A 12,965-nucleotide genomic window follows, 5' to 3' on the forward strand; every position below is an offset into this window, starting at 1 on the left:
TAAAGCCATTTATGGGAATAAGCAACGAAAACAACATTTAAAATTATGCTTTTCATAAAAGGATGAACTCAACTATTTTTGTCTAAGGCCAGAATTCTGGTTTCATTGTGTTTCACAAAACAGCTTGTCTCATTCAGTAAAGTCAGGCAGGAAAAAAAAAAAGAACTGTGTTTCTTTGCTTTAAATCAGCTTTTCTCAAATTGTTTTTAAAATACTGCAACTTAAAAAACATTGGCAAATAGTAAATTGTTTTTGATGCCCCCTTCACAATCCATATCCTTTTTTGATCTAGCCTCCGTTTTGGTACTTGTAAATCAGAGGTCGGTTTCAGCAGGTTCTGACCAGTTCTAGAGAACCAGTAGCAGAAATTTTGAATAGTTCAGAGAACCGGTAATAAAAATTCTGTCTGCCTCCCAAGTCCCAGCTGATCGGGAGGAAATGGGGATTTTGCAGTATCCTTCCCCTGCTATGCCCACCAAACCACACCCACCAAGCCATGCCACACCCACCAAGCCACACCCACAGAACCGGTAGTAAAAAATTTTGAAACCCACCACTGTTGTAAATCCTTTTCCACATTCTTTTATTCTATCATCATCCTCCCTTCCCCTCCATGGTAATTCTCTCTACAGACCAAGGATTTGTCAGATGTTAGAGCAGTGCATAAGCCTCCTGACCTCTAGCATGATTATACCTCCTTTGTAGAAAGTTCTGGAACCAATCAATTGCTTTGAGTACAGTGTACTATTGCATCAGAAGAAAGACATACTCTGGCAAACTCTATGCACCGTTTCATGACCCTCTTAAGGGTTACCACTCACACTTAGAGAAATTATGTACTACATATTCATGCTGATGTGAGAAGAACAAGACTCCTGTGAATCCAACAGCACTTTTTCCATGTACACGAGAGAAGTGAATTTAATTATAGGGGATCTTAAAGATTGCCTGCTTTACAGAGGAATCCTGTTTTAGGTGTGTGGACAGAGGGAGAGTCTGAGGGTTCATGAATTGGTACTGATAGTGGGGTTAAAGAAATGGAAGGTAAGATAGGTTGACTGAATTTTCTGCAGAATAAGGAACTAGCATGGTTGTTTTAAGAATAAAGTGAGTAAAATAAATTTTGCCTCATGAAGAAATACAGTCAAGTAAACAGACTGAATAATGCTTGTGCCGCTCTGTTTTTTTCCACAAGGCTTGACCTCATACGGCCTTGATTCAAAGCTTATAACTTGTGCAGTACTGAAAATTGTCTAAAGCATTTTTTTTAAAAATCAAGGCACATCTCATGAAATAACAATGAAACATCCATTACACTGAACAACTTAAGTGGTTAAGAAGCACACTGCAAAGCTTAACCTCCGTTAGACTCCACTGTTAGTCTAATTATCTGAGAGGGCATCTGAAAGAAAAAGGGAAGGAAGGAAGGAAGGAAGGAAGGAAGGAAGGAAGGAAGGAAGGAAGGAAGGAAGGAAGGAAGGAGCTGCTAATGTCTTCCTGGTTTACCTTATAATTAAAGTGAAAACTCTTGAATTTTGTACACTCACTTCTTAATTTAATTATAATTAAACTTGTTTTAAATATATATTCCTATAACTATATTAGCTAGAATTTTCTTAAACAGCAGATAAGATCAGAGTCACTGATTCAGATTATATAGCCTATTTGTTTATTTCTTAGATGTATACCCCATTTTTCATTCAAAAGCTTAAGGCAACATACAATAGGAATCCATTCTACTATTCCCACACACACAACAACAATCCTGTGAGGTGGGTTCAGGGCAAATGTATAATATATTCTAAAAAGAAAAAAATAAATATAGAAAATTCACATTCTGAACCAAGACAAAGCTAATTCTGCCATCTATAATGCTTAATTTATGCAACTCAGCAATTTATGCAACTTATGAACACTTATTCAAAGTGTTTTCATTAACATTTTTATATTGCTTTGGTTGTCTTTTTGTAGCTCTAAGGTCAACCTTATTGACCTCCAACATTTTCATCATCATCAGAGTCTTGCAACCTGAAGTGGTTTGGTGTTATCTTCTTCTTGTGTGCTATACAGATTAGACAAGTACATGAAATGGGAAATGGAAAACCAGGATAAATTTTGGTGGAACAAATCTCCTTAGTTTGGCAGCATCTTTTGAGTTGAATAAAGAAATGCCGGTATTCTTTATCTGTCTTTCTCCACCTCCTCTGCACTCATTTTATCCTGTTCTTCCACTGATCTTCCTAGCACTTTCTTTCCCTATTCCAAAGACATTGGCAGTTAAGAGGAGACACAGAAAAGAAGACACCGATACAGATAAACCTATTACCATTGGACCATTTGTTTAACAACCATTGCATTCTAAGCTGGTGCTATATAAAGTTATTTATGACCTGTCGTTGAACTCACAACCGTCAGAGCTTGCCGGCAGTCATATGATCAAAATTCAGACACTTTGTAACTAACATGTATTTACCGTGGTTTCAGCATCCTGGATTGGTCACATGATCACCAATTGTGACCACCTTAGCGGGTTTTCGACAAGCAAAATCAATGTGGGAAACCATATTCACTTAAAGGGTTTGTGATTTATTTAACATCTGTGGCAAAATCAGGCACCATTTATTTAACTTAGCAATAGAAATTCCGGTTGCCATTATGGTCATAGGTCAAGAACTACCTGCAATATGAGAGGCTGAAGATGCCACACTCAAAGGCAGGGACAGTATTTGATATTTTACACCCAAACATTTTAGCATTGACTCAAATCCAGTGACACTGATGTTTAAAATGTGTTTTGGAATATTTTAAAATTTTTGGATGAAGCAGAAATGACAGGATTTAGGAAAGTTTCTGGTCTGCATTTACTTAATTCCCAGGATAGCCAATCTGCCAAACTGCCTACCTTCCTTGTTTGACCATACATCAAATGGGAAGATATCAAGTACATGGGGGAAATCAGTGGCAAGGGGCTCATAAAAATATATATATTTCATGACAAACACACGTCCCCAGTGACTGGCATATTTATTTTTCCTGTCCTGGGGTGGAGGAGAAGTAAGGAAGGAGGAAAATCTAATCCATTACTATGGCCGAAGTAGAGGAAAGGATTCTTAAACTGACTTCCTATCCCACTGGTTCATGCACAAAAACCAAGCAGTTTAAGGCTGCAGTGTATGAAATTCCTACGAACAGGTAAACTGAAGAAGTAATCAGACCGTAACAAGAACTGCCAGTATTTGTTCAGAGCAAAAATGAACACTCATACAGGAGTATCCCTTGCTGAATGAAGTGAGAGGACCTTTTCAAATAGATGTGCTCAAGATTGCTCAAGATGTCTTCTCATATAGTCATGGAGAAAAATAAGTAGTCAATACTCGAGATTTTTGCCAATGGGAAGCAGATATGATTTTCCTTCATTTTCAAAAAAATAAACACAGATCAAGTTGTAAAAATAGTCTTCCATGCCATACTAATCACACATTTCCATTAGGTACAGCAAACCATCACTGTTATGTTAAATACAGTTTAAAAGCCATTTTGTGCATGCTTATTACCTCTCATACCATTTTGCAGTCAATTCCCTATTTGTTAGTTTGTTCAATTTCCAGGGACATTAAGGGCTTTATGGAAATTAAAATATCACATTCTTTTGGGTAGAGGGGGTTTATGGGAGACTTCGTAAAACAAATGCATTAGATCTAATGGAGGCTTACTTTGTTTAATTACTTTTTTTAAAAAAAAATGACAATCCACTATTTTGAGGGGGGGTTAACCTCTAAATTCCAGTGATGTAGTCTTGGAAAATTCCATGCAGAAAAAAGAGACCAGGAGTATCCCCCTAAGGTGATTTCTCTTATTGCTTTTTGAGCAATCACATGTTCCGTTTGAAGTGTTAGAGAAACACTTTTTAAGTAGTGTAGACACATACCTTACCTTTTCCTTTTCCAAAATGATTTCTAGCAGAACAGGAATGTTTATTTGGAGATGAATCAGGTGTCACCTGGGAGTGGAAGGCACTCCTTGGTATGGTATTTGAGTGAATCATTTCCTTGTGATTTCAGCGTGCTCATGGGAACTTATAATTGATCTGCCATAGGAGGACTGTAATGGCTTTCAACTTTGTTTCATAGTTGAGGTTCACCAACATTTTGCAAATCTATTGTTATCATTGCACCACTATACATAGCAAATATCATTTTTTTAGTAGTTGTGACTCTTACTACTTTTAAATTATCTGATTATTAAGCAATATTGCACATGCATATAAATACACAGACATTTAAATGTCTACGGGTGGTACATCATAAATATGAAATAATCTCTACTATCTTTTCTGACCTGTCTGATCAACTAAAAACTAAAGTGAGGAATCTGTTGACAAATTATTTAGAGATAAAGAGATAAAGGAAGATATTTGAGGAAGGTTTTAAAGCAGGGGTGTCAAACTCAATTTCATTGATGGCTGCATAAGGGTTGTGTTTGACCTAGGGGGAAATGATGGGCGTGGCCAGTTCAACATCACTCGTGTCAAGGGCATCTGTGGTAGCCCAAGCACCCTGCCAGCAAAAACAGGCTCCTCCATTTTCACTTTGACGGCCTCCTGCAACCCTCTGCCAGCGAAAATGGAGCTCAGGAGGGCCACCTGTGGCCCACATGAACTCTGTTTTCACTGGCAGAGGCACCATGGGCCGGTCTTTCACTGTTTTCAGGGCAGCCCCGCGGGCCAGATCTAATCACCCCATGGGCCGGATCTGGTGCCGGGCCTTGAGTTTGACACCCATGTTATAAAGAGAAAAAGAAAATATCTACGTCTTTTTCAGCTAAATGCAAATTTTGTTTCTTACATAAGCTGTTAATACAGTGGCACTGATGTTTCTTTAAACCTTGCAAAATGTTCTTCCATTATAATATGGCAACGGCTATTACTGAAAGGAAGACAAAAAAATAATAGAGATAATAATGAAATCCTCAATGTCTGTGTAAGTAAGAAAAGCAGAGATGCCATTAGCTTGTTTACTGTTTAACCAGGGAGAAAAAGGAAATCATCTTTTTAAAAAAACTAAAATCTTTTCAGATGATAGGTAATGTTCTGTCAAGTGACTATGTCAGTTGATAACGGCTTAGAACAGTGGTTCTCAACCTTCCTAATGCCGCGACCCTTTAATACAGTTCCTCATGTTGTGGTGACCCCCAACCATAAAATTATTCCAAAGACCATCGAAAATATGTGTTTTCTGATAGTCTTGGGCAACCCCTGTGAAAGGGTCGTTCGACCCCCCAAAGGGGTCACGACCCACAGGTTGAGAACCACTGGCTTAGAATATCATGAATGAGTAGAAAGGGAAAGATTAAAACTCCTAAGACATCATGTGGCAGGAGAGCAGAAAGTCCAAGCAAATTTGTAGCCCAAAGTCTTGTGAATTTATTTCAGAAGTAAATTTAATATTATGGGAAAATTTCAATTAGGTGAAACATATATATTTATTTAACAGCTTAACTGCCAAACTACAAGTAGTGTACTCATATCCAATGTTTGCTGCATCTGCAAGGTTTTCAACAAAGGGGAAGTCAAGGAGGTAGGATATGCTGTGTGTCTTACTTCTGAGAAACTCTCAGGAAACAGAAAGCTTTATCTAGTGTTAATCTAGCTCAGTCTTCTGCCATCTGTTGACATATTACATTCAGTAAATCTGCTGTTCCCTTTCTTCTTTCAAAATATAAGTCTCCATGCAGATGCTGCAGTCCTGTGTACAGTATGCCACTGGCTAAGTCCTTTTCACCCTAGCAAATAAAAGCTGCTTTTTAGAATCAGATAAATCATAATAGTGACATGTACGTAAGCCTTACTATTCCTACTCACCTCCTTGCTGTTCTTAGTATAATAACAGATCCTGATATTGATCCATTGTTTTATAGAATAAACATCTTTTCAGGGTGAGTATGTATGTAAATTAAACTACTGTGGGTTTTAATAAACAGCTTGAAGAAATTATACAGATAGTCAACTTATGAATGTTCATTTAATCATAGTTCAAAACTACAATGACCTTGGAAAAAGTGATGTATGACCTATTGGCAAAGTTGCGACCATCACACCAACCCCATGATTGTGAGATTGTAATTCAGGTATTTGACAACTGGCTTGCATTCGTGACCAGTTGAAGCTTCCACATGATCATGATTTGTGACCTCCCCAGTCAATTTCTGACTCCGGGCAAGTGCTGAAATCTTGCAGCATTTCAAACATTCTTGACTTATGGCTTGAGGGTGATTTTAGGGGGTGAAATAAAAACAAAGCTGAAATTCCTTTTCATAAGGAATAAAAATTCCCTTCCAATCGTCTTTATTAGTTGCCTCAATCTAATTAATGGGTTATTGGCGGTGATGATAGAAAAACACCTCATGCAATATATGCAGTTAATTAATTAATTTATACCTTTTATTTTTCATGATACCTCTGGTGTTTAATGTGAGAGGTTTCTTCCACAGCAGTTTAAGCTACTTCTGATATTTGGAAAATGGGGACAAACCCCATTAAAAACCCTTAGAAACTCTGATTCTCCAAATTCAGAGAAACCACCTATCATACATACAACTTTATAATACTAGTTTTTCCTTACTACAGTCTATATCACAGCTATACTAGTGCCAGATAATCATATAAATAGAGCACCAGGGGAGCGACTATTGTGTTGTAGTAGTAACTAATTCTGTCAGGGATAGAACAGTCTCATTCTGGGACATTGTTATTTTTTATAACAATGTATATGTGAGAAATTCAGAAGGAGCAGGAGGTAAGAGGAAAATAGCTATGATATTTTGCTTGTATCTTCATCTGTAGGCCTGTTTCTCTTGCAAGGTTCCCATTTTTCTTCACGTTTTATAGTCTGATTCAATTTCTTTCCTAAGAATGTTTTTTTTTTAAAAAAAAAAAATTGAGATAGCCTTGATTAGTCTTTATTCTTGATAAACATTCATTTACTTTAAGGTTTAGATTTGCTTCCTAGGGTCATTTGTCATTTTTATACTATTTATTCTTCTGACTATTTTAAACCTTACTGCTTTTTTATATATTTTTAATTGTTGTTGTTGTTGTTGTTTTTGTATTGTTAAAGCTGCCCAGAGTCTAATGGAGTAAGCAGCCATAACAAATTTAATACACTGAACTGAATTGAATTAGGTAGTATACAGTGCCACTGGATGAGTAAACCCTATTATCGTACAAAATTTATTTTCTCTGCTGACATGATGAATTAAGTGTGTCTTAAGATTCGTATGCTGTCTCCAGGCCTTTTGTTTTGACTAAAACAAAGTTCAAAAACATATAATGTCAAAGGTTGCTAAACCCTTTTCCTTTAAAATTCTTTTCTCCTTGTGTTTAAAGGTCAGATATCTGTTGCAACAATGTCAAGGTTATTTATTAATTATAAGTCATATCACATAACAAAAGCAGCCACACTACAGAACAATTTATACGAGTCATATAAGAGTCAGTAGGCTGCATTTAAACAGATAATGCTCAAATTATATCATTTGTTTTTACTCCCGTATTCCAGCCATAGTGCCACAGGTGATTGTCATACAAGAATTCAGATACTCCTAAAGAGTAGAGATAAGTTGCTCTTTTGAAAAAAGACTGCATAAAACAATTGAATGAAAATTCATCTATTTCATCTTTGTCATTGAAAATGTGATTCCACTCACTTTGACAGCGAATCATTTGGAAGGATTGTCTTTTATTTTTATGCTGAAAAATTGCAAATTCTGAATAAGCAAAAGGAGCACTTCAACATCTGAGAACCATCAGAGATAAGACTGGTTCTTGCCAAAAGCTTTCCATAGCAAAATTATTCTTTCTTACAGTATTATTATTATTCAATATATATTCCACCCTTCCACATATATAAAGAGGTAGGAGTTTCCTTGCATTATTTCTGAGACAGTTTTGATTCACCAAACACCCCAATGTCTCTTATGTCCGGTTTCAAGGAAAGAAATTTAAGTCAGGGCGTCAACCTTTATTTCCAGACAATATCTGACCCAACTTGTGATTTGGCTTTCAAAACAGAAAGCCAAATTTTTGGCTTTATTTATTTTTATTTTTTTTCTTTTAAAAATGTTTCTGTTCAAAAGAATGGCAATTTTTAAGATGTTAGGATTTCGCCCTGCATAAAAGCTTAGGGTGGATCCCATGGTGCACATGTGGAAGCAGCTGATGAAAGAATGATTATCCTTGTTTCTCCTACATCTACCCTCATCCCCACCCAGATCACATTTTGAAGCGCATAGAGGATTGTGGAATTTTTGGTGCCCTCTGGGCTTGGTTGCTTGCTTGCAGACATTTCATCACCCAACTAATAAACATCATCAGTGTGAGTAAGTGTTTATGTATAATAGCTTGCTCTGCAAGTTTAGGCAGGGGTGTGCTTTCCTTCTTCGTGGTTCGTTCTTGACAAAAGTATTGTATTCTCCTTGATGGTTTGCCTCGAATTTATCCCAGCTTATTGGCATGTTGGTGCTGTGTTCTAGTCTTGTTTTCTTCCTAAGTTTTTTATTATCTCTTTTGAATGGTATGTAAATGTAGATCTATTGAGAACTGAAAGAGAGAAAAAGCAGAAACTCCCACTCATAAGCACTGGATTTTGCTCTTCTTTCGAAGGGTAAATTGAAATATAATGACAGTACTGATAGTAATATAATTGTAAGGAGAACTTATATTGCATTGGGGGCTAACTGCATTTGTGAAATCTTAAGTTAAACTTTGCTGGTGTAGGAATTAGTCCAAAAGTTTGCTCATTTATACATTCTTTTGCATCGCCTTTCTTTGGTATGGGTATGTAACTTTTCTATCCTCTGGCCTGCACATTTTTATTCCACATTTGTTTAGATAGACATTAGCACTTTGATTGACTCTTCTCTTATAGGTTATATCTGTATTTTGGCTTTCTTATTTAATAGATGGTGGCATGCTGAACTACCATTGCACATAGCTAACTCATAATCAAAATTGGAAATGTTCCTAAACTAACTGTTGGAATATCTGCAATTTATGGGAATCAATTTCCAATTTAATTTGGATTAGAATAAAAACCATATTAATTAAATTTTAGTGGAAATCTCATCGTCATGGTATTTAAGACTCTCATTAAAGTGCACCATAAGCTTGTCATGAGCCTCTCCAGCCCATTGAGTGAGTATGAAGTGAATATTATTTTCTTGCTCTTTTCATTAATTACAAGCAGTGGCAAGTAGTACATCTTAGGGCACCAATAAAGAAAATTAAACATCTGGGTTAAAGTTCTGTTCAATTCATTCTCCCTAGCTGAAAACATTCAAAGTGTCTGCCGAACTCCAGTCCATCTAATATGCCTATAATGAGCATCCCAGTTTATTGCAAATCAGGGACTGAATTGAAATGCAAAATGAAGCACATCAAAATTGCCTGTCAGTGGCACAATCTTACACATAACATAGGCAATTAAATAGCTCCACTTCATCTTTAGAAAGCCAGCAAATTGCTAATATAAATGCTACAGATTAATATCTTTTTTGTTTTCCACACATCAGAAAATCAGAAAATATCACTAATGAAAGAGTTTTAACTTTAATAGCTTGTATGTTGCATTTCCAAAACTTGGAGACTAAGTGGTTGTTTTCTTCTCAACAACCTTGATGAAACGTAGCATCCTTTCCATAGCTGACATAATTTGTTAATGGTTGTAACTTGGTGCAAACATTGGTGAATCACTAGTCTCAAATCACATGCACACATACACCCTGTTATTGCTCCTTGAATTTTAACTGTGTACCAGTCAACATTTGGACACTTGAAAGTTGTTTAGAACGTTGTACATTTTCAGGTAGTTTGATGTGGTCTTAGTATGGAACTTGGGCTGTTTTGACTTTTTATCAGTTAAGTGATACAATGCAGGTAAAGATATATCAATATTATATAGGCAACAGAATTCTGTTCAACTCCATTCTATTTTTCAATGGTTATTCAGTGACAGATGGCAGTCAGCATGGAATTTATCTCAGGATGTCTGTGGCTTGCAGAGATTCAATGCACAAAGCATCGAAAACCAAGAGGTTATCCACAGCTAAGCAATAGTGTGTAACTTTTTATTAATGTGATATGTGAACCCATATCTTATGACTTCTTGGGCTTTGTTGCCTCATCCCATCACCTTTTCCCATCTCTCAGAATATAACGTACTAGCAAATACCACCTAGTTCAGTGCATCTCTTTTCAAATGGCAAAGAAAACATCTGATTATTTAAAATGCTTTTAAGAGAAATAATCCATCAACAGTCCTTACATACAGGGGCGGGTTTCAAAACCCATCACTACCGGTTCACTTGTGGGCATGCATGCGCATGTGCAGAAGCGTCCAAGCAGGTGGGTGGAGCCTTCCACTGCTGTTGCTACTGGTTCACCAGATCCAGGGCGAACCGGTAGCAACCCATCACTGCTTACATATAAATGTACGTTGCCTGAGGTTAAATCTGAATAACTCTTACTAATTATTTTGCCACTGACATGGTTCTAAATTTTTAAATCTAGGAGTTGCTTTGAAAAAAAAAATCTTTAAAACACAATCAATTGTCAAATAATGTTCTTTGAGTGCATGCTTTTTATTGGCATTGTTTAAGAATTGCACATTATATTTTTTAAAAGATGAAAAATTGAAGTGGGACAAAATGAGGTGAATCAGTTTTAATTATACAGAGGTGGAGTTGGTCTTGAAATCTGCTTCATCCAGTCCTCTGATAGCTACTGAACTTACCTGTTGGCCAATTCAAATTGGCTTATCAGTGATAGAATATAATATCCCAAAACAGCTTGAGATTGAATTAGGGTATTATTTTTACAAGACCTACATGCTAGTTCCGGGGTCATGCTGTCCCTTAGTGGGGGTCAGCTCCCATTCACAAGGGGATAAAGAAATATTCAAGAGCATGTGAATAGATATGGCTTTGCCCATCACCTTAAAAGCAAAAAAATAAAATAAAAAACCCACCTCTTCCCTATATTTATTTGTAATAATTTGATAGCATCAATTTTATAGCTATGTCCCAGATCCCATGAAAGTCTGTATTGAAGTTCAAGCAGCTTTCTTCAGCTGAATCATGAAAATCAGGAAGAGGAAGGAATAAGATCAGCATTTGCGCCTCATTCCCTGTCCAAATTGAAGCTGAAAGCCTGAGAAAGATTATGCTTATTACTCCCCTTGAAGAGAAGAAATACAATTTTTTTCATCTCAAACTTACTTGGGATCAAGGATTAAACTTGAACCTTGATATCTTCCTCAGTGGACAATAAATATTGCCTAAGTCAAGGGTCAAAGCCTCAATATTCTTCTATTCAGGGTTACCATCTTCATCTGATCGCAACCAATCCCCTCCCCCCCCAATCTAATCTCAGCACAAACATTTTCGAACCATCTTTGAGACCAGATTCATTTTGTAATCACAAGGGCTGTGAGGTAATTTAGCTTGATACCTGACTTTGAAAGAGGGAGCAGCCTAACTAACAAGGATGGAGATTCCCATATCACTGTGCAAACTCACAACTTGATCAGCAGGTAGATAGCTATGTTTAAACATGGGTTTAGTGCATATCATGAGAGAAAGAGAGACCTCCATTTATGGTGCAGTTCTACTACCCAGTTAGCTGAATAAGCATTAACTGAAAAATAGCCAATTTTTCTTATGGATATCTTTTTAACATCCTTACAATATATCTTTTCAGAATACTAACGCAAATGCTGAGGAGGCTGAACATAAGGATAGTTCCAAAGCAATCCCGTTAACCCAGGAGCCTTCAGAAGACAATGAAGTTTTTGGTAAGTTTCCTCTTGACATTATTTTTCACACCTAAAAAATAATTTGGTATAATAAACATGAGATCCTGTTGCAAGTTAAATAAAGTCTCTTTGTAGAAATGTACAAAACATGGTAAGATCACATCTTGCAAAGAAAACTCAGTTCAAACTAGGAATGGGTAATATTTTGAAGGCTGTACGGTGGCAAGGTTTTTTTTTTAATAATATAGGATTGCTTTATGACTATGGGCAGCATGTTCTCTGCTGGCTTCTGATTTGGCATGGATTTTTTTTCCTTTATTTTATTTTAAACCAAGTTAAGCCGATGATTGGCTGTCCCACAATTTTTCATATTTTCGAAATGGAGTGAAACCAAAATACAGTAGTTTATTCTGAGAAGGTTGTGAAAAGCTAGGAAGGGAGATAATTTTAAACTCACTTGCAGACTCTTTCTTGTAAGGGTTTTCTGTAAAATAACAAGAAGAACAACTCTTCTGAACCATCTAGCCTGTTTGGGGAGTTCTTGTTCTTTCTTCCAATGACTTCTCCCTTCAGCTGTAAGAAAACAGAATTTAAATATTTGGTATTTCTACTTTAACAAAACTAGTGCCAATCCTGACACACAAGAGTAGCTAGGAAATTGTGATTTATTTATCAGTGATTTGATGTGGCACTGCCGAAATCTAGGATAACCCTGGGCAGCTCATAATACAACGAACCGAATAAAAATTATAACAAGAATAAAACCAAACCACTATAAAAGAGGAAATAGAACACTATGTCAAATCTGGCAGGGTATACCGAATGTATACCCCACAATATCCAGCAAGCTGCTCCAACAACCATAGTTCAAGGCCTGAAAGAACACATGGGGGAAATTTTCATAAGACATTGACTTATAAAGTCAACAAAGCCAAATTTCCAGATACAATAAGGAATTTATTGGGAAAACTGAAAATAAAGCATATATAGGGAAAATAAGGGGAGATCACAGGCGGAATTTAATTAAATTAGTTATGTAGCACCTCCTTGAATAAGGTTTTGGGTTTCATCACAGATTCACTGTAGAGAAAATGGCTCAAGACAGATCTTTTAAATGTTCCTATGAAGTCTAATTCCTACTCCCATTTACTGTCTTCT

General features: G+C 36.5%; 1 protein-coding gene across 3 annotated transcripts in view; it reads left to right on the forward strand.

Annotated features, from left to right (window-relative positions):
* The window catches only part of MBP (myelin basic protein), a 141,817-nt gene that overhangs the window by 50,714 nt on the left and 78,138 nt on the right, over nucleotides 1–12,965 (forward strand). For all 3 annotated transcript variants that reach the window (XM_034429329.3, XM_034429332.3, XM_087890382.1), the window contains exon 3: nucleotides 11,753–11,846. In XM_034429329.3, coding sequence (XP_034285220.1) covers nucleotides 11,753–11,846 — 94 coding nt within the window. The remainder of the gene's footprint in view (nucleotides 1–11,752; nucleotides 11,847–12,965) is intronic.

Source organism: Pantherophis guttatus, chromosome 3 (assembly GCF_059756535.1).
Source record: "Pantherophis guttatus breed Tessera chromosome 3, ASM5975653v1, whole genome shotgun sequence".
In the NCBI taxonomy this organism is placed as follows: Eukaryota; Metazoa; Chordata; class Lepidosauria; order Squamata; family Colubridae; genus Pantherophis; species Pantherophis guttatus.